This window comes from Apostichopus japonicus, chromosome 15 (assembly GCF_037975245.1).
Source record: "Apostichopus japonicus isolate 1M-3 chromosome 15, ASM3797524v1, whole genome shotgun sequence".
Classification (NCBI taxonomy): domain Eukaryota; kingdom Metazoa; phylum Echinodermata; class Holothuroidea; order Aspidochirotida; family Stichopodidae; genus Apostichopus; species Apostichopus japonicus.
Window position 1 is genome coordinate 22918348 of NC_092575.1, and position 26925 is coordinate 22945272.

The 26925-nt window shown below is 36.4% G+C and overlaps 2 protein-coding genes across 4 annotated transcripts in view; one reads left to right on the plus strand and one right to left on the minus strand.

The window, feature by feature from the left end:
- The first annotated feature begins 18 nt into the window (after window positions 1–18).
- Window positions 19–18443, plus strand: LOC139980648 (TBCC domain-containing protein 1-like). 3 transcript variants are annotated; one of them, XM_071992456.1, is made up of 18 exons: window positions 19–196; window positions 569–704; window positions 1123–1247; window positions 3948–4045; window positions 4503–4611; window positions 5066–5138; window positions 6851–6926; window positions 7671–7764; window positions 8778–8844; window positions 9872–9992; window positions 10283–10346; window positions 11169–11217; window positions 11812–11891; window positions 12778–12900; window positions 13642–13817; window positions 14103–14200; window positions 14839–14988; window positions 15634–18443. In XM_071992456.1, exons 2-18 carry the CDS (start codon window positions 612–614, stop codon window positions 15700–15702), a joined length of 1665 nt encoding a protein of 554 aa, XP_071848557.1. In that variant the 5' UTR covers window positions 19–196; window positions 569–611; the 3' UTR covers window positions 15703–18443. The 3 variants fall into 3 exon arrangements, with proteins under 3 accessions (XP_071848557.1, XP_071848553.1, XP_071848554.1); XM_071992452.1 differs by having other exon boundaries at window positions 595–704; XM_071992453.1 differs by having other exon boundaries at window positions 19–165; window positions 595–704.
- The window catches only part of LOC139980649 (protein spinster homolog 1-like), a 30641-nt gene continuing 21792 nt past the window's right edge, over window positions 18077–26925 (minus strand). Inside the window, exons 8-12 of the mRNA XM_071992457.1 lie at window positions 26148–26343; window positions 23242–23307; window positions 22637–22735; window positions 21570–21747; window positions 18077–20428 (exon numbers count right to left, since the gene is read on the minus strand). Coding sequence (XP_071848558.1) covers window positions 20379–20428; window positions 21570–21747; window positions 22637–22735; window positions 23242–23307; window positions 26148–26343 — 589 coding nt within the window. The 3' untranslated portion in view covers window positions 18077–20378. The remainder of the gene's footprint in view (window positions 20429–21569; window positions 21748–22636; window positions 22736–23241; window positions 23308–26147; window positions 26344–26925) is intronic.

Here is a 26925-nt window from a genome sequence, read left to right on the forward strand (position 1 = left end):
GTTGTTGTTAGTGTTGTGGAGTGAAAACATCTGAACTCTTCACCAATCAATGTTCAACAGAAGCTTTAGCGAGCGGACCCTGGTTTATCTTTCAGAGAGCTGTAGCTTCATTCGTGGCGGCATCTAGTCAGAGCTGTGTGAACATCCGAAGCTTAGACGTCCAAGGTGTACTTATAAATAGGACTACCCTAAACTAGTTAGTATTAAAGTTAAACTTAAAGGCAACGTTAGTACTATTACTAAGGAGTACATATACTCCGTTTGTCCTTAGAATCAATAGAAGATAGAGCTAGGCCTACAGTTAGCCTAGAGTAACTGTTGCCGACCAACCGTACTATAAGTATAGCGTACAGTAGATTTGGTCTAGGCCCTAAGTCCCGGTCTTCTTTGAACTATGCCAATATAATATAGGGCTCACATTTATGAATCAGTCCCAAACTAACCACGCAGCAAATGAATGATGGAAAATCTGTGGGTGATATCGTGGTAGCCTATTGTACCTAGCCTAAGTTCTGCTGTAATTGTACATGTATATAAAAGAAGCACATTTCGATAATTTTTCACATAGTTCCGTATTGATTACACTCCTTAAAGGTGGCACATTATAAGCAATGGAAGGAAGGCAGCCTCGTCTTTGGCTAAGAACCGATCCCTTTACAAGCGGAGCCCTGCAAGTTGCACCACATCCTAAGTTAAACCTGCATGTAAGTAAGAGCTAACTATGCTGTGATTCCTACAGCAGGTGTTAGTAAAACATCACAGAATAGAACCCTACAAAATATGTAAATTCTAAACTTTGGCTTGACTGGTTATGTTCACGGCAGGATTCTTTGTGGAGGGGAAACAGCCAGATCTTCGCAGGATAAGATAAAAGAGTTGGTGCGGCACTGGATTTAATGAAGCTGACTCCAATGCAGGGAGGTTCTTGGGGGTCCACTCTCAGGAAAGAAAGAACAGTTTTGATGTGAAGTAATACATTCTGAGGCATATGAATGATGATGGAAAGGAAAGGGCGATGGCTCACCACCACCGCTTTTTCTCCTGGCAAGTCAGTTTGAGCTATATGCTGGTGTATGTATCATCAACTATAATCATAAATGCATGCATTATTTTCTACTGCAGTATCTCAAGAAGATTGGTACATACGCCCAGAGTAAAGGGAAGTCAGGTTTTCCAAAGCTTAGCTATTCCGTCTGGAGACACATTGCCTGCCACAAACTCAGCTTGACAGAGAATCTTGCAGAATTGTGAGTAGATCCATGAGACTGAAAACTAATTTTCCCCAAGCCCTGTCTTAAATCATGAGTTTACGGTCGTAGTTTCTAGTCTTTTTCTCGTTGAACATAACATGCCGATATATTGGTATATAATGGACAACTGTGTATGCTAGATTTGAATAGGATGTTAAAATCTGGTCAAGTTCTATGTTAATGTTTGCAAACTATTGGATCACGGAATGTCGTAAATTTGTAAATGGTGGCAACCAGTATTGTTGTCTATTCAAGTTTAGAGTTGTCCGTTTCCAAATTGTATTTTAGTTTACAAGTCTGCAATTTTCCAACAACTTACCTACAGTACCTATTTCACAGTCCACCTAGAAAGATTTTTGTTGATGATACTGGAAAATAATAATAAAACAGAAAAAAAAACATATATAAACTTCTTTCTTCCCAGAAAACAGAAACCATTAACTGTCAATTATTCAAAGACAATGTTAGAAATAGCTTTTCACAACTGGCAAAATGTTCTACAGAAGAAATTGTATATTAGTTTAAATACAAGTTTTCAATTTTCCAACAACTTACCTACAGTACCTATTCAAAGTTCATCTAGAAAGATTTTTGTGGATCATGTTACTTGACAATAATAATAAAACAGAAAAAAAACATATATAAACTTCTGTTAGGAATAGCTTTTCACAACTGTTAAAATGTTCTACAATCAAGTACCAAAAGTGTTTTATTCTAAACAGTGACCACAAAACGCCAGTCGAAGTTTCATTTCTACAAGACAGAAAAAGGGGTAGATTTTCAAGGGATAGATTTTTGAAACAGCCACCTTTGATACAAATGTAAATTATCCACCTACTGTACCTGTTTTTATCTCAATACATTACATGTATAGAGATATTGTAACAGTAAGTGGGACTCTCTCTTCTCTTAAAAATTTTTCAGCGTCTTCAAACAAAGTTCTTTTTCTGTGGAATTTCCAGAGCAAGAATATATCATATAGACCAACAAAAGTTACTATTTTTTATTCCAGAATTGTATCTCATTCTGTGACTTTTTCACCGATTTATGTCCAAATCGGGCCAATTTGGACTGAAAACACACTTTGGCAAACCTGTTTTGCACACGCTCCAAAACTTATGTTTTATGAAAGAGAATAGAATAGAACTGTCTTTCAACAGTGGTATCGTCTAAGATAGGGTCCTATGTATTATATATTTTATTAACATTTTAAACTTTCATTTGTTGTTTACAGGTAGGTATTAATAAGAATTTTACTACATGTATATGACATTTTATGGCTTTTATTTGCTTTATTTGATGTTTAAATGATTTTTCTTTCTTAAAACAACACTGAGCTGCCGCCCCTACTATTAGTAAAAAGGTCCGTTTTTGATGATTAAGCCCCGCCCCCAAGTCTGTTTTGTAGCAGATTGGCTATGACTCATAACAGCTACACGAAAATGGCTACGCTCGCGACCAATTTCTCTAGTGTAGTTAGGTACGCGAGGTGTTAGTGTATTGCATGCTAATTACATTCTGTACTGCTGAATTCCATTTAAGGATAGTACTGGTGTTCAGGTAGCTTTTCAGAGCAAGGGCCATGATAAGTTTGTTTGATTGCCCTTCATGTATTTTGTATAATTACGTATACACATTCTTGTATTTCTGAAGGCTACTTACTGTAGGCCTTGTGCATTTAAAAAAAATATATATATAAGCCTAGGCCTATTAGGCTTTTAGTGATAGGCCTAGCCACATTAGCATTGTACTGGTGTTCAGACAGCTTTTCCTAGGAAGGACCAGGGTAAGTTTGTTTGATGGGTACGTATAAAAGAGAAGCCGGCCATAGCATCACAACTTTTATAAGACTATAAAAATTGTATAAGGTTATGTTTTATTTATAAGGATATAAGATGTATAAGGTTATATGAAGTATGTTTAGCTTTTTTTTTAACCTGTAATGTTTGACATCAAATGTACAAAGAATTAAAATAAAATAACAAAATGGAGAGGAACTGAGGTGGCTATTAGGGGAAGAGGAGGCCACCCATCACTTGCATATAAAAACTTGTAATCTTCTTTTACATTATTTTTTTCCAAGTCATAAATCCATGAAATCTTCATGTCCAAAAAATTGAGATGGAAAAACGTGGGTTGTTTTGATATCTAGAAATGGACACAGTTTTGATGGTAGTCACCACTACAGTAACATACAGTAGGTCAATAGGCCTAGCTCTCAAGGCAGGCATCAAGAATATGGTCGAGTTGTTCGCCTCTTCTAATTTGGCTGAACATTGTCATTGACGTCAAACTATATGACCAAAAAGTCCAACAGAGACTGACCTAAGATGAAGGATACCACATAAAAAACAAGTTCTTAGGTATTCTATGACATTACTAAACCTTGCAATGTCGTTCTTTCGACTAACAGGCAATGAGCGCTAAAGGCAAGACTAGCAGGATAAAGTGTAACCTGCAGAGACTATTCGTGGCAAAGTAGCAAAAATGCAAGTTATGTATTTGTTGTACCATGATTGATATTGATAATTGTAGAGACAGAGCAAAGATTTGAAATTAGGAATAAAAATTAAAACTTCCAGTATTGAGATACTGCATCATTGATGCTCTTGTTCTAGTTTTGCTACTTTTGGTAGGCATTTCCCATCTTTACATCTATGCTTTTAGCTACCAGCTTCATATATTATTATCTTCCAGATATTTTCAGGGTTTCCAACTGCTTAACTCAGATGTTGCAGAAGAAAGAAGAAAGGGACAAGAGCAACTTAGTGCTGTCCAGGATGAGAAAGAGAAAGGTGGGTTTTTATTCAACTAATTTAGTTTTATTTTTTATCATGGAAATCTTGTTTAGTATTTTGGTTTAATAATGTCACTGCAAGTTTTCCATGCATCATCTTGTTTTAACTATTTGAATCATAAAATAAAGTGACAAGGTAATAACGGATGAAGTGAGAAGCTATGATAGAAGCAAAAGCAAAAGAATTTGGAAAAACGATTGAGCAGAACCTAAAAGGAAGTTTTCAAGTAAGGGCTTGTCGTAACCTGAAGATGTCTCCATGCTACAATCCCATTGAAACGCATTTCTCGCATTTACTGTAGGTTTTGCATATTTTGTATTTCCCTTTCAGTCAATGGGTAAAATACATTGTTTCAATCAATGTTTGCTCACATATGAAAGTCGGCTAAATTAAAAGTCAGCTTTGCTCGGGGATACCTGATATATAATTGACTGTTATCTCTTCTTCATTACAGAGTTGGTCTTGAGTAGAACATCGGTTGACACCCTTCAGTTTCTCCTGTATTTATTCATTCAACAAGTTCACAAGGTTTCATTACGGTCATCCTTGGTAGCCGGTCAAGAGTATCCTTTTGGTCAATTTTGTCATTGATCAATCTCTTGGTTATGCTGTCTCAGTCTTAGAGAAGAGAAGGACAAAAAAATCTGTTTTAATCTGTTAAATATGTTTCCAATTGGAAAAAAAATTCCTAAATACCTTTTCACATTGATTTGACATTCACATAGTTGGGATTTTCTGTCATATTTTATGAACTAGGAGAGATTTTGTCTACCATGCAGTACAGTGCTCAAGATTTAGTCAAGGTTGTCGTTACTATGACTTACTATCAGCGACAATTAATTCTTCAGTCAACAACTCTACAAATAGACAAGAAATATTTTACATTTTAAGGTCCTTGTTTAATAAATGCTTGCTATCATATTCAATTCTCAAGGTTATATCAGTGTTTAGTAAGTGTCTTATCATTGTTTCTCAAATAAACAGCAAAACATTCTTTTAACATAAATAATTTTTGAGATGGCCGCTGAGACCCAGATCCCCTGACTTGGATGGCAGGGCAGTCTCGCCTTCCTCTGGTTCTCCTTCTAAGGTGAGTTCCCATCGCAGGGATCGAAGGAACAGACATCAACGAATAATATCAATGTACTGTCCTCCTAATCTGGAATATGATCTCAAAGGGGAGAATGAAATTTGTTGTGCCTAGAGCAGGGGGATAGGAGGTTTGGGGGGGCAGTGGGGGCACGTGCCCCCCACTTTTTTTCCAAAATAGCAAATGTGCCCTACTGGCAAAGAAAATGTGCCCTTTGATGGATATCTTAAGCCGTTGTTAATTTTATATTTTATTTTAATTATTTATTTTTTGGCTCTACATGCTATTTTTAAAATGGCATCCAATATCTTTTTGTAGCACAGTTAACAATAAACAATCTCAACAAATAGTATTAATAGCATACTAACACATAATATATATGTAAGTGATATGGCCGGTGTGTATCAGTTTATAGCATAACGAGTGGTGGTTGTGGAATGAGAAAGTGCCCTCTGATGTTGTGCCCCCACTTTTTGAAAGCTTCCTACACCCTGGCCTAGAGTATTTATGAAAGTATTGGTGAGGCTGTTCAAAAACAAGTCAGGGATGGTGTTGTTTGTTGCACAGTTAGTTAAATTTGACAGTGCTAGTGCACTTCAAAACCTTTGATAAGGTTAACACTTTATTTCACTCTAGTGATAGGTGCATTTATCCTTTTGCAGGGGTGTAGCAGTTGGGCTAAGGGGGTTACTTACCCCTCCCCTCCCTTCCCTCTCCCCTTCGTAATGATTTGCTAAAGATAAACATTTTGCTTTTACTTTCTCTTGGTGAAATGTATTTTTTAAAATCCCTACAAGTCATCAAGAAATATCCAAAAATGCTGCAGCTCCCAAGAGCTTGCACCCTAGAGCCTTCCAGGGCTCCTCCTCCTCCTCCTCCTCCTCCTCCTCCTCCTCCTCCTCCTCCTGACAACCTCTTGTATTCCCAGCCAATTGGAGTATACCCCCCCCCCCCTTAATAAAAAATGTTCTCCTACATCTTTGCTATGATTGCTACTAAGTATTTCTTTTGATAATTAGCAGGGAATAATTTATCCAGTATTGCATCTTAAAATGCTATGAAAAATTGGTTAAATTGCTATAGCAGGTTTGTTACACAGGAACCGCAGTATTTTATAAGAGACAAACATAAGTGACTTCAAAACTGTTACAAAATATTTGAACACAAAATTATTCCCTGCTTAGCCTAATAGTGATTTGTGTATAGCCTTGGGTTCAAATATATCAAAGCCTGCTAATAACCTACGGGGAAGTGTTGGTAATTGTTATATAGCAGATTGATAATTTTTGTTTCGAAATGTTCTGTTCCCTTTAATTGAGAGGTTATCAAGATTATAAAAATTTGTTTCTGAGTCAGTTGAGAGCCAGGGAAATTACAGTTATTACCAGCAATGAACGTAATTATGCAATATCTTGGCAAGATCGAGTATGTTGGGGTCTTTTTTATAAGTTCAACTGTCAGAATCTATACTATACTGTACTTAACCAAGCTTCTCAAGTTTTTTAAATATTCCTTTTATACTGTTTTGTGTGCCTGCATAATTTGAATGTGGTGTAGTGAATCTTCAGGAAATATTTTCATGACTTTAACAATTGGGGTCTATCTTATCAGTCTTAAATGAATAGATAAATACTTGACATATGACATTTAATCAATGGTGTACAAATAAACTTCATTGTTTGATTCATCCTTTTTTTTTCTTTTTTTTTTAGGGTCTTGATGAGTCCAACCATTTGTCTTTCATCTTGTCTCACCTGAGTGACATTCTGACCCTCCTGGCTGAATCAGGTGAGTGGCTTGTAAAAGTAGGTTGCGTTATTTAGCCCCCTTTTGCAATTTGTTGCCACCTTTTGCCTTCGCATGTGCCCCCATTGAAATGGCAGCCACTACAGTTGAAAATGTAATACCAAAAACAACAACAACAAAATTTCCCAAAAAATCCAAGAGAAATTGGTAAAATTAGCAACGAGCTCTGCTCTACTCAAATTAAGACAACTGAACTGCTCATGTAAATAAGAAATGTTTGTAGCTTTGACCGATAAATAGTTCCATGTGCTTTTCCCTACCTTTAATGTTGGTTACAGAAAGGAATGTTTAACCAGCTAGGACTTGATGTATAGTTGCATTTTTGAGGAAGGGTGAGGCTTAATTTCAGATGGAATATGCAAGTAGTCATTTTTCAACAAAAGCTATGACCTTTGCTCCCTTGTACCAAATAAATTTGGCTGTGATTCTGGTGATACAAAGAAAAATTAAACAAGCACTTGAAAACATATTTGAAAGGATCACAAAACCTGGATTTATATCCAAATTTATTAACCATGATCATATTACTCCATGGGGAAGTTACTAGAATTTGTTAAAGATCGCGGTCAAAGCTACGACTGAGCATTTCGTCAGAATTTTCAGCGAATGGTTTGATGAAATAATTCGAAAGAGGACGGAGATAAGGTGAGCATGTGTCGTTAACATATTGGCTAGAAGGTTAAAGCAACATGGTATAAAATGAAACTTCTTTCTCCCGGTTCTTAGATGCGTATTCCAGTTCTGCGACAGATTTGTACTTATCGACCGAAGCAGTCACTGCTCTTGGACTTCTCATAGAGGGCACTGTTGCTAAAGACAGGTATTTTTAATAAAAGATTATTAACATAAAACACTTTTTGACATGAAAATTGTGTGATAAGTAGAATACAATCACAAGAAAAAAATGATGCAAGTTTTGCAAAAGTTGCAAAAAGTTTTTCCAACCGAGAGGCTTGAAAAATTCAGATATGTTGTGACACTAAATGTCACTAACAGACTCATTTTGTGCTCATGTATTTGCAATTTGAGTTACAAAAGGTGTTAAAGGTGTAACAGAGGCTTAGATAAAACACAAGGCAGGTACAAAATTAAAAAATATTAGCTTTTCCAGCTCACATCTTGATATCATTTTTTGCATCGCTGAGATATAAAGTTTTGAAATTCTTCATTTGTATTATAGAGTAGTTTTTAATGTCATACAAGGACAACATCAAACTGTCTCTTGTTTCACCCCTGCCAAACTTGATATCACTGACTAAGGTTGATGAAGTCATTTGATCATACCTATATAACATTAAATGAGATTCCATTACACAGTTGAACTATTTTTCAATGTTATTTTAATATTCATTTCAATTTTGTTGTAACACAAATAGTGCTTGCCCATGTGTGGCTCAATATATTATTGTGCATTGCTGAGATATAAAGTTGCCAAACTTGAAATCATTGACCAAGGTTGATGAAGTCATTTGATCATACCTATTTGACATTATATGGCATTCCATTTATACACAGTTGAATTATTTTTCAATGTTATTTTAATATTCATTTCAAAATTTTAGTGTAACACAAATAGTGCTTGCCCATGCGTGGCTCAATATATTATTGTGCATTGCATTCATCCATTACTCTGCATACTTTGTATTTCGCTGCAAAAATCGATGAAGTTTGCCGTTGGATCAACGTGTTTCATATTCACCAGTTCTGCATTCTGTTTTTACATCTGAGACTCTTTGTAACCTCTTTGAACATTCTTTCAATTCTTATTTGCGCATATCTTGTAGTTCTTCTTGAAATACCGTTTCAGTAACATACCAGTGTTTCTCTTTTCAGAAATGTCCAATCTCTCATCGCCATCGCTAAAATCCAAACAGTGCAGGCCAGTAGTGGATTTTCAAAGGTAATAAAAGTCTTAACTCTCATAGAAACAGCTGGATATGACTGAAACTAGTAATTTCATATCCCTTCAAGGGAGTCAAAATTGTTAAACTTTTAACAATATTTCTTTAGGTAAACTTTCCAGACAGTGTGTCATTTTGTCAAAGAATTTGCTTAGACAATGCATAGTTTGGATAGAGGATCAACACTGGCCACATTATCTGCTTGCATTTGCCCCATATCTAGAAATTACTTTTAAACTGTTAAATACTAAAAAGTTTCATTCCATATGTAAAGAATAGATTTACTTTCTCACTCTTCAAAACCATACAGATTTTGGTATTTCATATCAAAATGTTACACAAGTTCTTTAAACTGCTTTGCAGTTCTACCTCCACTTTGCAAACATTTTCGTAACAATTTCAAACAAAATGTGTCAAAGTTGGTTCAAACTCACATGAAAGATTGTAGTCAATGTTTAAAATATTTACTTATATAAACTTGAAATGAATAAAATCTCGACAAGAAAGAATTACATACATACATACATACATATATTTTAGACACTTATATAGCGCTGCTACATCAAGATCGTAGCGCTTTTGACAACTAAGCCTTGGTCATTTGGTAACTTGTCACACCTACACACGAAAGTGTGTGCAATTCAATCAATCTCGCCTGGAGCACCACAGTGCACCACAACCACGTGTGCCCTGGGAGACTTCTCATAGAGTGCAGCCACAAACCGGCGCATGCAACTTTATTTACAAGTTACCTCGCAAATCCCCATTTATACACCTGGGTGAAGAGAGGCAAAGGAGATAAAGTGCCTTGCCCATGGACACAACGCAATGATCTGGCCAGGGCTAGAACCTGTAATCCTTAGATCACCAGTCCACTGCCTTAACCTCTTGACCACAACGTCCCCCTATAAAGTGTTTCTTCAGAACTGAGGCTAAACTCAAAGTTGCATGTCTGCCAAAACAGAAGGTATTTGACAAATCAGATTTCACTACCCCTGTGTCTTTATCGTCTCTTCTCTGCCACAGATAACTCAGGCATTTTCTTTCCGATTGTTTGAGACGTGGATAAGAAATTGCCTGGTCAACTCCCCGTTTGGAGTCGCAGCTTGTATCTCTGCGGGACAGAGATTAAACTGGCCTACGACCGGTATGTACGCCAGCTCAAATGCAATATGAAAAGTTTTATTCCATATGTAAAAGAAAAGATAACTTTCTCACACTTTAAAACCTTGTAAGTTCTGGTATTCTATAGCCAAGTGCTACACAAGTTTGTTAAAACTTCTTTGCAGTGCTACGGTTACTTAGCAGACATCTTCGTAACAATTAAAACATACAATTTCTCCACCATCACAACCCCCCTCCCCCTCATCCTCTCTCCCAGCCCGGGCTGCAATCCTTATCATTTACCAATAATTCTTTGTATTTCATCTCTGGTAGGAGGCGACATGGAAAGTGGTAAAAGAGGAAAGATTGCTTCAAATGCAAGCAAGGCACCAAAGAGGTAAATACAAACACTTTTTTTGGGGGGCGGGTGGGGGGGGGTCATGCCCAATCACATTTATGTCAAAGCAGATTATAACGTTCATATACCATTTGCTACAGAATCAGTGATTAAGAATCACCCTAAAGTAGGTGTTTTGGTTGCATTCTGGATGTCAGTTTATGGGGAAAGTTCTGCTCAGATTGGTGGGATGCTGTAGGAATTTATAAACTGTTGTCTCAGTCGGGGATGGGAGGGTACTTGTTTGGATAGAAAAGCAGGACTTTATATATTAGTCAACAACTTTGAATTATTTAGTGTTTTAGCAGGAATTGGTGGGAGTGGACTGGGTAAATGGGGAAGGGGAGCTTTGCTTCTTCTTAGCCTTCAGACTTTGTCACATTATCTGTAAATATTTCATAACCATGGAAGAATTTCTTTCATATTGCAACATTCTTCTTTTCATTCTTGCAAAATGCCCATATCTTATAAAAAATGTTTTTTTTACTATATCAGATGGAAAAATGCATTTATTTATCCTTTGAGGAGCCAGATTTAAAAAAAAAACAAGATTTTCACTTGAGAATTCAACTCGAGTACAATGACATAACTAACCCAGAATAATACGTACAGAGTGATTTGTAGGGATTGAATTCCATCTTCAAAGTAACATATTTTAGTGGTTCATAGTATGTGGAGGGGGGGAGCAGAGTGAGAATACTGGTTTGTGGTTTTTCCTAACCTAAACTGATGCCTCCATAACTTTGTGCCTCCAGATATAATCAAGTCCGGATTGATATCTGTCTTTGTTTGTATAAATATGTTTTTCCTTCTCTTTCTCAGCCACACGCTTGTCTTCATATCCCAAGTATGCAAGCAGACTCTCGCAAAGGTATGTTTTGGTGATAAATTTGTGGAGATTTTTATAAAATGGTGGTGTAAGTGCGATGCGGTTATCTATGTTATGTAGGGAGTTTTCTTTTCAGTGCCTTTACTAATATTTTGTCGCGAGGGTACAAAACCTGTGTTTCAGTTTCAATCAAAGTTTCAGTTGATTGCTATTGAATAAGCAGCCAGTAATATTAATACAAGAGTTGAGGAGTACTTCAGAAGTGCAGATGCTTTTGTAAGCAACTCTCCCTCCCTCCCCCCACCCCTACCCCTCCCCCACGGTTCAATCAATTCCTCATCTGACATCTTAATTTCTGTTTGATAATAAGTTTCTGTAGACTTAGAACTCTTTCCTTCTGCTTTCTAGATAATTTCAAAGTTTAAGGGCATGAGAATACACAGAGTTGTTGAGAGTATTTTACTAGTCTTTGGAGGGATTGGTTGTGGGTTAATTTCAGGAGGGGCAAAGGGAGGGTTATAGGGAGAGGGGGGTTTGGAGAGTGCAAATAAACTACTGACTGTTCTCCACTTATTCCAAACATTGTTGCTTTACAGTTCCAGATTCGTTCATTTTTTTGTCTTTTCTTCCTTTCAGTCTTCTAATACACTGACCAACTCCAGAGTGAGAATACATCGCTGTCGTAGTTCATATCTCTACCTGCTCTCTCCGATGAAGTGAGCCCTCTTTATCTAGTTTTTTTGCCCGTCTTGAATAATAGTTCCGGGACGGAGAGGAGGGGCATGGGTGGGGGGGGCGGGTGGGGCTGGCTTACAGAGTTCAACTTTCAGAATTGAGTTACATTACTCTGAATGTCATTGTAGTCTAGAAGTTTGATGATGGCAGCAGAAGGTTCTGTGGAAGAAAAGTTGTTGTAGACTCAATAGATTACATTCAATGTATAAAAAGATAGGAAATTGTAGACTCTGGTGAGAGTGTATTACATACAGCTATCAAACTTTTAAGTTCTTTGAACTGAGTCTCATTGTAAATATGGAGCTTCATCACAGTGTTCAGATAATTTAAGCAATAGAATAGTAGTGGCAACTTGTTTATCAGAAAATGCAGTAGAACTGTGAATGAATTTATGTCGTAAAGTTTGAAAACTGTACAGTATTTTGGAGGGAGATGATGATGATGATGATGATGATGATGATGATGATGATGATGATGATGATGATGATGATGATGATGATGATGATGATGATGATGATGATGATGATGATGATGATGATGATGATGATGATGATGATGATGATGATGATGATGATGATGATGATGATGATGATGATGATGATGATGATGATGATGATGATGGTTGTGGTGGTGGTGGTGGTTGTGGTGATGGTGATGGTGATAGTGATGATGATGATGATTAACGAGCACATATCCACTCGGATGGGTGCTCAAGGTGCAGGAGTGAAAGAGAGAAAAGAAAGCAAAGTTCCGATCTCTCTGGCTTTCTTCATAACATTTTACTTCTGAAGACTTTACATAGGTGAATTTTGTCCCTTTTTAATCCAGTAATTCATTAAACTGTTTTCATTCCTTCCTTACCTCTAGATCTGTCAACGTGGATAAGTGTCGTAATTCTACAATCGTCCTGGGGCCGGTGGAGACCACCGTACACTTACACAGTTGCGAGCAGGTTACCTTAATCGCTGTTGCTGGACGGGTCTCCATAAGGTGAGCATGTGATCTTGCTATCATTTAGGAGTCAAATTCCATAAATAGACAGTGGTAACGCTCTGCACATACGAACATATTACTGAAGAAAACAAAGAGATTATGCACAAGAGGTTAAGTCAGGGAGAAGAGGGTAGAGTGATTTCCAGTTATGGCACAAAGTTGTAAAAGAGGTTGCAAAATGGAGGGGACAAGAGAGGTTGAAGGAAATACCAGTCTCTCTCTTAAATCCCTTCCCATGCTCTGACCAGTTATGACACACAGTGGAGCGATAGGTTGTGAGATGGAAGGAGATGAAGGGGAGGGTGAGAGGTTGATGGAAAATGCCAGGCTCTCTCTTAAATTCTTCCCTTACTCTGACCAGTTATGGCACACAGTGGAGCGATAGGTTGTGAGATGGAAGGGAGATGAGGGGAGGGGAGAGGTTGAAGGAAAATGCCGGGCTCTCTTTTTATTCCCCTTCCATACCCTGACCAGTTATGGCACACAGTGATATTTAGCCAATGAACTTGAAGTGTTAAGTTCACATGTTGAACGTTCACAACCTTCCTGTGTACTTCTGCAGTCTGACCTGTATAATGGTAGTATGTGAGGACATTAAGATAGAATAGGTATGACTGATAACCCTAATTTCTATGGCTCACTCTTCATCCTATGATATGATTGTTAGTAGTTACACTACCAAACATTTGAGAGATTTCTTTACAATTAGTATATATTTATCTCCTGTTTGCCCCTCAGTTCATCAACACTATGCACCCTGCATGTACTGACACCCTTACGGCCTTTAATCTTGGGAGGTAATGACACCATTATTCTGGCCCCTTACCACACCCATTACCCTCAGCTAGAGACTCATATGGCCTCGGTGGGCCTCACTGCCTCGTCAAACCTTTGGGACAAGCCTCTTCCTGTTGGTGAGTTAGTTTCTTTCTTTTAACGTGATATATTTCGTCTCCATGCATTACAGATTTTACATTGATAAATATGAAACAAAAAATCCCTTGTTTAAAAATAACTGACTCCATTTGTTCTTAGATGTGTGTTCAAAGCATGCCAATTATTTTCCGTGGGTATTTCTGTGAGAAGGGGGGAAATGTTTAGTCCTAAATTTGTATTGTTTTGTGTCACTGGATGGATTAGTTATCTTACTCTCTGTGTTTTGCATGAAATGATCTGTATTTTGTCATTTCTATTCAAAGGCCCAGACCACCAAGAAGAACTGCCCGTCTTTTCTCTGCTTCCATTGGAGGAGTTTTCAATGTTTTCTATACCTTTTGAGATGGAAGGACCTACCACGGTGAGAGATTAGTCTCTTTCAATAGTGCTTACTTTCATCAGTAAAGAAGTGAATTTCGAATGGGAAAATGTCAGTTTGTACAATTGACAAATGCAATGCTGAGAATTCTACAAGGCAATCACTTGGTTGTAATTTTTAAATAGCTGTCAAAGATGTTTGCAAAGTCTCTCTAATTTTAAAGAGTAAATTAGCTTAGCTTCTCCTACATTTTCTGCTAACACCACTCCCCCCCCCCATCTCCCATTCCTCTCTACCAATCCAATAAACTCCAAGTTAGGATGCATACAATTAGTGTCATATGCAAAAATTCGGTCTGCTATCGAAAGCTACATTTGACAAGTAAACAAAAATGCTCAACTTGTTGTGTTTGTTCTTCTTGTAAACTTCTTATCTTTCTCAAAATTTTGTAGTGTTTATTTGTGTGTATATCACAGAAGTGATCAATATTGGTATCTTTGATACGTAACATATTTTGGGAATATTCTTTCTGCCTTGGATGTGGATAATTAGTATTAGAACTGAGGACTATTCCATACGCCAATAAGATGCATCATCTTAAATTTTTGAACATGATTTTATTGAGAAACAGACCGTGCAAACAAAAAGAAGCTCTCTCTCTCTCTAATTTCATATTACAGAGCACTCCAGGAGGACTACCTCATGCATATGCAGAAGCTCTTTCAACCAGACAATCCAACATGAAGAAATGGCAAGCGATGGTTCGAGACTCCGGTCTCGATAAGGAACAGAGGAAACAATTCCAGGAGCTGGTGGAGACAAAGTTTCAGGTATGACAGGTATTTCCTTCTTAAAATATTCAAACTCAAGAAAGAAAGAATGGTAATTTGCTGATTAAGATAACAATTATTTACTTCTTCTATTTGAGTACTGTATTATACATAAAAGTGAACAAAAAAATTGTAAACAAATTGTAAAAAAAAAATTACAAAGCAAAGAGACATTTTCAAGATCTGGATTCTCACCAGTAATGGTGTCTGTGTATTAAGAAGTCCCATGCATTATCATACTACAGGTTGGGATAATCACCAGTGATGGAACTTATATGTTTGGTTGGGTTTGTTTTGTTATGTTGAGGGTGCTTGTCAGAAGGTGTAGGACCTGTGGAAGCTCTGTAACCACTTACCACAACCGCAGGTCACAAATTGTTAAATAAGATAGTTCATTGCAATTTATTTCCTTTTTCAGTTCAATTTTACTCAAGATAATGGGAATACAGAAAGATGACATGGTGAAATGATTAAAAATACAGTTTCAGTGAGGTGCTATTTTTTTTCTTTTTTAGGTTTAAGGAGACAAACTTCTGACATGATCTCCAATAACACTATCATTCATCACGTGCATCTCTCAATCATGTTCCGCTACATTTTGTCTGTTAATTATTTAATGATTATATATTTATAATTTGCTCTCAGATCTGGCTGGGTGAAAGTAATAATTCAAGGCAACTTGACGACTTGGCAGCAGGAAGTACCTTTAAATGAGATGTACCCAGTGGTGTACCCAGATGTACCCAGTGGTGTACCCAGATGTACCCAGTGGTGTACCCAGATGCCAGGCAGTACTATTGAGACTTTTATATGGCTTGCATTTACTATACTCCATGCTAACTAGATCACATACAGTACCACAGTGGAGAGGTTTCTTCTCGGAGAAAGCTACTGGAAGATGGTGTGTAATATTGTGCATCGAGTACTAACGGTAAAGATGTCTTCTACTTGAAGGAAATTACCCAACCTTGGCATTTATCTCGTTCATCGACTACTATAGTGAAGATGAATCTTGGTTGTAGGAAGTAGCTTAATGTAGATAATCTTATCCATCCAGTAGGCCAACTATGGGCAAGATGTGTCTCTGTTGCATGAAGGTACTGATTCAGCTCAGGCAAAGTGGACATTTGTGGAGATTTTACTTGGTGGCAAATAATTAGTTTTATGTCATTATCCCACAGTACACATAGAAATGTTGTACAGTGAAGAATTTTACTGGAGTGTATGTTGTTATGCGGAGTAATTGGTTTACAACTTACAGTACTACAATGTTACTTGGTTGCAGCAACTTTCTCCAAGTAGATCAAGAAGAAATAGATCACACATACTGTACTACAGTGAAGAATGTTACTGGAGTGTATGTAGTTATGCAGAGGAATTGATTTAACACTTACAGTACTACAATATTACTTGGTTGCAGAAAATTTCTCCAAGTAGATCAAGAAGAAATAGATCACACATAAATCACTATGGTTAAGATTTTACATCCCTGTATGTTGTATATATGGTTGTATAATATGTGGACCTAATTATGTCATGTAAATACAGTACTACTGTGTGACTTGGTTACCTGAAGTCACTTTAAGTTCAGTTTATCACCCCCTACAGTCCTAATGATGAAAGTATTACTGCATAAGTAAATAATATAACACTAACAGAACTACGATGCTACTTGGTCATAGTAACTTACAACAAGTGAAGTAAATGCCACATTACAGTACTATCGTGAAGACACTTGGTTTATATTGTTAAAATTAAGTGAATTATGTAACACTTAAAACACTATGATGTTAATTGGTTGCAGGAAGTTACTTCAGATTGCCTTTTAAAAATTTATATTGATCACCCATATTTCAGGTCATCATCAGTTTGTGTAGGGTTAGGCTTCTTGTTGTTGTATAGTTTAGACTATTGACTACTTATGTCGGCTGGACCAATCTCCTTAGGATACCAGCACTATGTGGAAGGAAGAAATGAGGCCAGTTGGTTTGAGCTGCATAAAATGTTGGCATTTTACATACTTTGCTAAAGTATTTTCGTGTGTGTGTAATAAAGATAAAATAAAAGTAGCTTATCATAAGTACCACTTCTCTGACTTGTGTTTTGTACATTTTTTTTATTTTCGTTTGTGAGTCTGAGCTTGTTTTTATTGTTCTGTAACATGGTCACATTCTGGCTCAGTAAGATTATGATGGACAAATATTTTCAGAATTTGGAAAGAAGGTTAATAGGCCTTTGTTTAACCAGAAAGTCATCGGCAATTCCTTCCCTTTCTTCATAAGTTTATATTTATTGCTAACAATGCAGTCACGATGTCAGCCATGAGGATGTGGACCTGTTGACAAGATTTTCATACTGGGATTGGACTGGATCCAACACAATTAATTTAGTATACATTCCCTGGTTATATCCACTAAAGAAACATCCGTGACCCAGAAAATATGATTTATGCTTTGATAACTGCAAACCTGAAAGTTAATATCTATTTTCATTGATCCTAGTGGATCTTGTGTACTATCGTCAAAGATTTAAATATTAAGACGGACACTCCTAGTCGGTCAAGAATTGTATCACCAGACTGAAGCAAACTCGATGCCAAAATGCAACTTTAAAGAGGTCAGCCCAGTGTCCAAGCACCCCAAATATTTACATCACAATAAATGTTTTATAAAGATGGGGAATATGATATATTTTACAAGTTAGGTACTACGTGAGCTGCCAATGTGACATGTTTACAATTCATGCAACTGTATGCATAAGATACAGTATATATACTGTCAGTTATGCCTGGCAGCTTATATTGCAGTGCTGTTGGTATTAGCAGTAATAGGTCACACTGAAAGGGTCTCCACACACACCTACCCCTCCCTAAGCTATATATATAGCCCTGAGACAGCCACTGATCACTAAGTTGCACTATAGAACTCAAGTTAGCTCCCTAAGGTAATTAGATTGAGAACTGTCACTTCAACTGCAAATGAGAGACTGAAAGACAGAACAATATTCTAACTTTGTTGCTCAAGGACCCCTATGAGCTTCAACTAAACCAAAGTCAAGAAAAAAATAGCAAATGAGGAAAAAAAAACTTTTCTTTAATATTCAAATTTATTTTCTCATCCTCTCAGTAGAAAGCCTCTTTTTTTTCTCCCCCATAAATAGTTTTTATATAAAATTTAATTTTATGTAATATTCATCATTTTTTATTGTAAACTTCAGCTGTTCTTCATGTTGAGATGAGATCCAGCCAATGATATCCATGAAATGAGTGAGGTTCAGACTTATACAGAAGAAAATCTTTTGTTCAACATAAACGTCTTTTCTTACAAATATTTTTTATTTTCAATATACACACCATTTTCATTGAACCCAGAATGGAATTTTGATGAACCATAACTTTTGGAATGTTCTTAGGCAAGTTTATTTAAAACATAATGACCAGTGATAAGCAAATATTTTATAAAACAAGTGAAAAATTAAAAATGTCAACCAAGATATGACAAAAAAAAAAAATGCCATTAAAACTTTCCAAACCATCAACTAGGCCTAAATTGTCTGAAGTACTGGCATCTATCTGGTCTTCTAAGTTTCCGACCTTCAAACTGAGGAAAGCTGGTTAAAACTGCAAAGGAATATCACCTCACATTATTACGCTGTGGAAGGTCTGATAGAAAGCTATATATTTCATGTCCATTCAACTTGTGTAATGCAGTAAAAATATCTTGAAAATTCTTAAACCTGTATCGAGGTGCACAAATCCAATCTTTTGTACACAAAAATTGACTGAATGATGAAATCATATTCACACACTGTGATTCAAATTTATGATAAAGGATATGAGGGTAATAACACAATTAATAGTTACCATTATTTACATCAGATTCAAGGTGACCAAACCAGTTTTTTCACTATTCAGTGTATGGTGATCCTGAACAAGTGTGGGGGGAGGGGGGGGGGAAGTAAGCCATTATCCTCTCTCCCCACATAATTCTTCTGTTCTTCCAGTCCCTCCTATATGTATAAAATCATCACTACCAGCTTAAACTGCAAAGGGTTCTTACATTTTGTAAGGTACAGTAGGAGCATCCCTTGACCTTTATCCTTTTCTCTATCCTTCTACTAAAACAGTTTTGGTAGTGTCACCATTGAGATCATCATCTTAATCTAGGAAATCGCTTTGATAAAGTTAGAAAATTGATCTTCGTCTCTTTAATATAAAAATCTGACTAATGTAAAAGCGTAAGAATAGCGTAAAAATAGTCCAGTCATCTTCGGTTCCTCAACGATGGTTTAAGAACAGAGTTTGCTATATTAGCTCATGCTATAGCTGAATTTCAATTATCTCTTGGCACAGGAAGTGGTCACACATACACCTACAGTGGACACACACACACCTACAGTGGACAAATATTTTGGTACATCCAGGCTGCTATGTGTCAATCGCAAGGGTAACAATGCCAGCTAAATGAAGAAAATGATGCAGCAAGCTATTGCAATATAAATCTGCCCCACCCCTTGCCCCACCCCCTCTCCAAGACAGCACTAGTTGTAAGGCATTCTGCCTATATTCACGGTGGGTTTTAGAATCATCAACATAACGTGACATGGACGCAAAAATTGACTGAGGTAGGAGGACTACATCAACTTAAATGGGTGCGGCAAAAACTCTTAACATGATAAACTTGTGTAATGCAGCTGGTTTCGAGATGCAGCAGTCTCTTCACTCATCACAATGTCAGCTGCCTTTTGACAGCAACTACACTGATATTTGGTTGAATTATCTTCACACTCATCTTTGATCCACACAAAATCTGTTGCATTACAGGAATAAATATCACCACCGTGAAACGTACACACATCACACTTTCATCGCTGGTGTACGTACGTACTACGGTCCACTCAGCATTTAAGAATCCAAGCTGTAATGATCGGCGCTGAGGATGTTATCATCATATTTTCCAGAATTTACCACTGGTAGCCACTTTCATCTTTTAGGAGAGAGAAGAGTTTTGTACAGACGATTGGCCTAAGAATTTTTGAGTGCATCCGCTATGGAGTGACCCAGCTGCTTTAACGCTTGTAAGCGTCATTTTGAATAAATGGCAAACATTAGAGAAACTATCAATATACAATAAATCATACAATGAGAGAGGAAAGGAAAATATCAAACCAACACCTAAAAAAAATAATGAAAGATCAAGCAGAAATAGCATAGTTCTGACTGACTTAGTCAATCTAATTTGCAAACTGATCTTTCATATCCAGCTGGAAGTCTTTAAAAAAACCAAAGGCCACAGGAGCATCAGCAATTAAATCACATCATCAAGGGCTATACACACTTCCTCATAACACATGTCCACAGAACAATTTTCCCCGCTAGAGACTTTGGTCCTTCAGTTGACGAAGTTATCGCTGGTTAGGGCAGAGGAAGCATCATTTTTACCTGGCAGACAAATGAGAAATGACATAGAATTGATAAATTGATTGCAAAAACAAGCTGTTGGCAATATTAGTGCTTTGATGCACTTTTACAGTCATTTGGTCAACGTTTTTTTTCTTACGCCCCTGCTTCTCTCTGGAATGCCCTCCCGGCTGACTTTTTGACAATTTGAACTCCTTTAAATCTATGTTAAAGAATCACTTATTTGTAAATGCTTGTTTTATATATCTTTCTTTAGCGCTTAGAGGGCTTTTGCATTTTGCGCTATTTAAATTCCTATTATCATTATTATTATTATTAACTTATCATATTCATTATTGTATTCTGCAAACTTTTGGACGCTTACTTTTAAAATAATTTACAGATTGACAAGAAACTGTTGCAATCACAAAAAATGTGTTTACACATTTTGTTGCATGGGAACGATTTGATAAAAGAAACACCGATGCCCATTGAAGATGTACCAAGTACTCTCTAAAATAACAGATTGCAATATTGTAATGATGAGAAAAACCTATAAATCTACCATTTGAGATTTAATTTTATGAGAAATGAAGCCACCAAATTAATCACTCCTGGCATATTGAGGACGAAGATTTTGTTTTTGTAATGTGATGGGCAATCCTATAGAACTGCCAGCAACATTCAACATAGAGATATATCTATAATAATAATTCACTTGTCATTTAGCCTCTGAAGAAGATCCTGCTAGGATCAAAACATCAGGCCAACTTACTTTTACACATATAATAATAATAATAATATAATAATAAATGAGACTTATATACAGTAGCACCAAATCAGTAGACAAAAGTCACTGCTCAAGGCGCTTTACAAAGAAAGCAAATAAATTTACAATAGAACAAGTGAAAAGATGGGTCTTAAGTAAACTTTTGAATGTAGAAAGTTTAGAGCATATTCGAATGTGATCTGGTAACTTGTTCCATAGATAAAGAGCCAGAGTATTCAAAGGGTCTGTAACCATCTCTTCAAGCGTATTTAGGAACAGTTAAATACAGTTTGTTGGAGGGACGAAGTGTGCGAGTTGGAATAATTAAATATCTTGTCATATTTAAGTCCAGTACATGTTGCAACATGCATGTGTAGTCTTTTTAATGAGGAGCAACACAACATGGTGACTTACTTTTAACAATGTCCTCAACTCTCTTCTTAGCAGCTTCTATGTAGAGGGAGGTGGCTAAGAATGCCCCTCCTCCTAGGACTGTGATGAAGCCACCGATATATAATGCGTACACTAGACTGTAATATTGGTCATGTATAGAGCTCGGAGCCGACATATTTTCACGAATTCTGTCTGAGACCTAGAAGAAAGAAAAAGCGCCCACTTTTAGTGCGGATGAGTATGGGAACAGGTAGAGTTCCCCATGCTATAAGTACCGGTAGAAGGCGCAAAGTGGGAGTAAAACACCTAATTTTGCGTTTGAGTACAAACCCACGAGGATGAGTTCAGGTACAGGGAAACCATGTTAGTGACACGAGCAGAGACGCACTACAAGTCTGGTGGTAGGGACCTAGTTTCAACTTGGACATACCGATATTAACCCCTTCAATCTCCAAATCTTGCTTGTATTGTATCATCTTACATAACATTTGAAACCTACCACAAGGAGGGATGTGGTCAGTTTTAAATGATCTCGACCTGTAAACCAGATATGTATATATGCTTTGGCAAAAGTGTTGTTATGTATATATTGTTGGGTAATCTACAATCAATATCAAAAACTTTTAAACCATTCTTTTAACTTGGAGGATGGAGAGGTATCCCTTCCCTCCCTCCCCCTCCCCCTACAGAACCCAGGAAGAATGGGATTACTACAATTCTTTCTTCCTTTTTTTTTGGTGATGGGTGAAGGGGAAGCCTTTTTTTGGACAACTTGCATGGCAGATTTGTGGTCCTTTGAGGTGGGTTGATGGGGAGAATCCCAAGAGGGTTGGGGGGGGGGGGTTCTGGGCAAGAAATATTAATATTATGGGTACTTTTTTGAGTGATAATATTTATTTATTAATATTACTAAAATTACTGAAAAAAAATATTTGGCAACGTAGTGCCACTTCTCGTTGTACTGAGTGTAGATTTCCTTCTAGTACAAGTTTCCAAAATAGTTGATACGGTTCAGCAAAATACTTGCAGCACTTTCTTCCACTGAGGGTATCATAATTAAACGACAAAAAAATGAAATATTAACTTACAAATCCGACAATCCAAGGGCTAAGAGCATCCCCTAGCAGATGAGACATCAACATCTGCACAGCATTACCGGTTGCTCGTCTGGTCGGTATGAGAATGTACTGATGGAGGCAAAAGGGTAGATCAACAAAGTGTGTGCATTATTTCTGTACTAAATAGTACAGACTAAAATGTTATATTATTGAAATTAATACTTATGCATGAATCCATAATTAAATGTTTCAAAGTTGTTCGAATATTTTGGAAATGAGACAAAACAACATAAAAAAGAGGTGGGCAAGTGGGGAGGGAGAAGGTGGCCAAAGAACTTTGCATTTTGTTTAAACTGGGATTAAACCCCTGTTTTGTTCAGTCTGAAAGGACTTTTACATCATGACATCAGTAGTTGAATCCTAGTCAAGCAAAAATTGCTCTTTCCAAATTTAATATAGTTTTTTTTTGGGGGGGGGGGGGTCAAAATGTTAGAAAACAAGTGGGGACTTATTTTTAGACTAAATCAAGATATGGAAATGCCGGCTGAAATTTTTATCCAAACTTGAGAAATGATGTGCTGATCTTCTCAATAATAACTGTGCATACTTTAAAAAAACAACAACAAAAAACTCACCAATAGTATATCTGGAATTAAGGCCCAATTCAAAAACAGCAATGTTTCTGAGAATAATATGAAAATCTACAGACAAAACAAAAAGAAAGAAGACAAGATTTTTAGATATTGCATTTCAAATTTGCATCAGACTGATTCATGTTTTTTTTCCTTAAAAACAAATCCTTGATTTTGTGGAACCAATATTGAATCTTGCTGTAATGTGTTGTTGTATTTGGCATTGTGTATTGTAATGTGTTGTATTTGGCATTGTGTATTGTAATGTGTTGTATTTGGCATTGTGTATTGTAATGTGTTGTACTTGGCATTGTGTATTGTATTGTACTTGGCAATGTGTATTGTAATGTGTTGTATTTGGCATTGTGTATTGTAATGTGTTGTATTTGGCATTGTGTATTGTAATGTGTTGTATTTGGCATTGTGTATTGTAATGTGTTGTATTTGGCATTGTGTATTGTAATGTGTTGTATTTGGCATTGTGTACTGTAAATTGTTGTATTTGGCATTGTGTAATGTGTTGTACTTGGCATTGTGTATTGTAATGTGTTGTATTTGGCATTGTGTATTGTGTTGTACTTGGCATGTGTATTGTAATGTGTTGTACTTGGCATTGTGTATTGTAATGTGTTGTATTTGGCATTGTGTATTGTAATGTATTGTATTTGGCATTGTGTATTGTATTTGGCATTGTGTATTGTAATGTGCTCTATTTGGCATTGTGTATTGTAATGTATTGTATTTGGCATTGTGTATTGTAATGTGTTGTATTTGGCATTGTGTATTGTAATGTGTTGTATTTGGCATTGTGTATTGTGTTGTACTTGGCATTGTGTATTGTAATGTGTTGTATTTGGCATTGTGTATTGTGTTGTACTTGGCATGTGTATTGTAATGTGTTGTATTTGGCATTGTGTATTGTAATGTGTTGTATTTGGCATTGTGTATTGTAATGTGTTGTATTTGGCATTGTGTATTGTAATGTGTTGTATTTGGCATTGTGTATTGTAATGTATTGTATTTGGCATTGTGTATTGTAATGTGTTGTATTTGGCATTGTGTATTGTAATGTGTTGTATTTGGCATTGTGAATTGTGTTGCACTTGGCATTGTGTATTGTAATGTGTTGTATTTGGCATTGTGTATTGTGTTATACTTGGCATGTGTATTGTAATGTGTTGTATTTGGCATTGTGTATTGTAATGTGTTGTATTTGGCATTGTGTATTGTAATGTGTTGTATTTGGCATTGTGTATTGTAATGTGTTGTATTTGGCATTGTGTATTGTAATGTGTTGTATTTGGCATTGTGTATTGTAATGTGTTGTATTTGGCATTGTGTATTGTAATGCGTTGTATTTGGCATTGTGTATTGTAATGTGTTGAATTTGGCATTGTGTATTGTAATGTGTTGTATTTGGCATTGTGTATTGTAATGTGTTGTACTTGGCATTGTGTATTGTAATGTGTTGTATTTGGCATTGTGTATTGTAATGTGTTGTACTTGGCATTGTGTATTGTAATGTGTTGTATTTGGCATTGTGTATTGTAATGTGTTGTACTTGGCATTGTGTATTGTATTGAATTGTACTTGGCATTGTGTATTGTAATGTGTTGTATTTGGCATTGTGTATTGTATTTGGCATTGTGTATTGTAATGTATTGTGTTTGTGCAACATTTTGGAATGTCCATCATCTTCGGGTACATTGTTGTAGGTTGACTTTACCCTTGCCATGGTAACTTCTATGCACACTGATCCTTAATTCTCAGTTTAATGGAATATGGTGATTACCATCTGATCTTCCTTACGATTTTCCTGTCACCTCTACAGAGTAAGTCGACTTTTCGTCGACTGCAGCTTTGACAAAAATGCAAGAATTTTTTCCTGTTCCGTTGATCAGGATTCGTGACCTCTTGTATTTGGTTGATTCATCAACATTTCTCACAGGTCAGTGAAATATATTCAATGTTACGATAACTGTATGTTAACTATTGCTGTTGTTGACCCGTTTTGAAGAACAAGCCCATACGGAAAGCTTCATTGTTAATATGGATTGTTCCATCGATGTTTAACATTCCATATTTTGTTGAATGAATACCATCGAACATAAGGCTGTAGACACAGAGCCAGGAATCATAGCATTACTGAGCTGACCCTGATAAAGATGAGTTGATTATTGCCTGTATTTCCACTCCTAAACATCTTAGAAAGTTTAAACAACTCTGTCGACTGGTAGGAGCTTTGCAAAGATTATGTTTGGCCAATAATCAGCAAAATTATGGGATCTATAACATAGAATTAGAGAGGAATAATACGAGGAAAAATAAGTGCAGATGATGATATGATATTACAGCAGATTCAATCAGACATCATTTTGAAGTTACTTCTAGTGAGAAGTAACCGTTGTAACTTTTATTCAAAACTATATTTAAGCTGAAACCACTGCATCTAACAATACTAGTACTAAAATCATGAACACAGTAATGCTAGAATTATATATGGCATTGTATTATATGATATTGCACTGTATTGTACAGTATTATATTGCATTGCATTATATTGCACTGTATTGCATTATATTGCATTGCATTGTATGGTACTATATGGTACTGTATTGTATTATATCCTATTGTTTTATGTTCCGTTGTACTGTATTTTATTATATCCTATTGTATTATTTCCATTGTTTTGCATTGTATTACATCCAATTGTTTTATTTAGCATTGTATGGCATTGTATTGTGATTTGCTCCACTGAACTGTATCATATTTTGGCAAGAGTGTGGTTTTGTATTGTTTTATACAGTATTGTACGACATTACATTGCGTTGCACTGCTGTGTAATGCACTGCACTATATAGTACAATTCAACGCATCAATTGCACATAGATATATACCATTCACCTTACCCAGGCTACTGTCACATTTTGATCGGCTACCAAGATTCCTAGGAAGAGGAACGGTGCACCAGAGAGCATACCAAATGCACAGACCAATGGATCTGCCCTCGGGTTGAACTTGCGTAGATACTGTGCGAAGGAGGTCCCCAATGCTACTCCTACAAATCCCGATATACACGTTACGATCCCAAAAACGTAACTGACACTGGAAAAGACACGGGCGAGAAATAAGAAATAAGAAAAAAAAAGAAAAACACTTACAATGGTAGAAACAAAACCATATCATATTAAAACAGGTTTTCGATAAATGTTTTGATGGCATTTTATACTAATATTTCATCGAGCTATTATAGCTTGATTACCAAAGTTTTATTTGAAAATGTGATTAAGAGTCTAAAAATTTGGGCATTTCTAAGCAGTGTTTTTAAGTGTGTTTTACTATATACTTCCATGAAAAGTGCCTGGAGGACAAAATATTGAGACTTGAACCAACAAGTATAAATAACCAACTAATAATCTATAAATGGCTCACAAATCCAGACGAATACCTAAGCATGATCAATTGCAATTTTATTTCGAGTAATTTTTCGATCGGTAGAAAACTGGCCGACACAAATTTAAAGGAAAGACTGCTTTCAAACATCCTTCTAGCACAACACAAAGTAATGAGTTATGAACCACTCAGTTGAAGAAAAAAATGGTTTTTCGTTTGTCTCACAAATTCAATGTACACGTGATGATACATTGTTTCATTCTTTACTTTGTCAAAAGTTTCAAGGCTATTCCT

What these genes read in the sequence shown, in the direction of transcription:
- LOC139980648 (XM_071992456.1), top strand. Translation starts at nt 612, where the DNA reads ATGGAAGGAAGGCAGCCTCGTCTTTGGCTAAGAACCGATCCCTTTACA. An exon ending in ATCCTAAGTTAAACCTGCAT is followed by an intron (nt 705 to 1,122) that starts GTAAGTAAGAGC and finishes TTTCTACTGCAG; the next exon opens with TATCTCAAGAAGATTGGTAC. An exon ending in CCTCTGGTTCTCCTTCTAAG is followed by an intron (nt 5,139 to 6,850) that starts GTGAGTTCCCAT and finishes TTTTTTTTTTAG; the next exon opens with GGTCTTGATGAGTCCAACCA.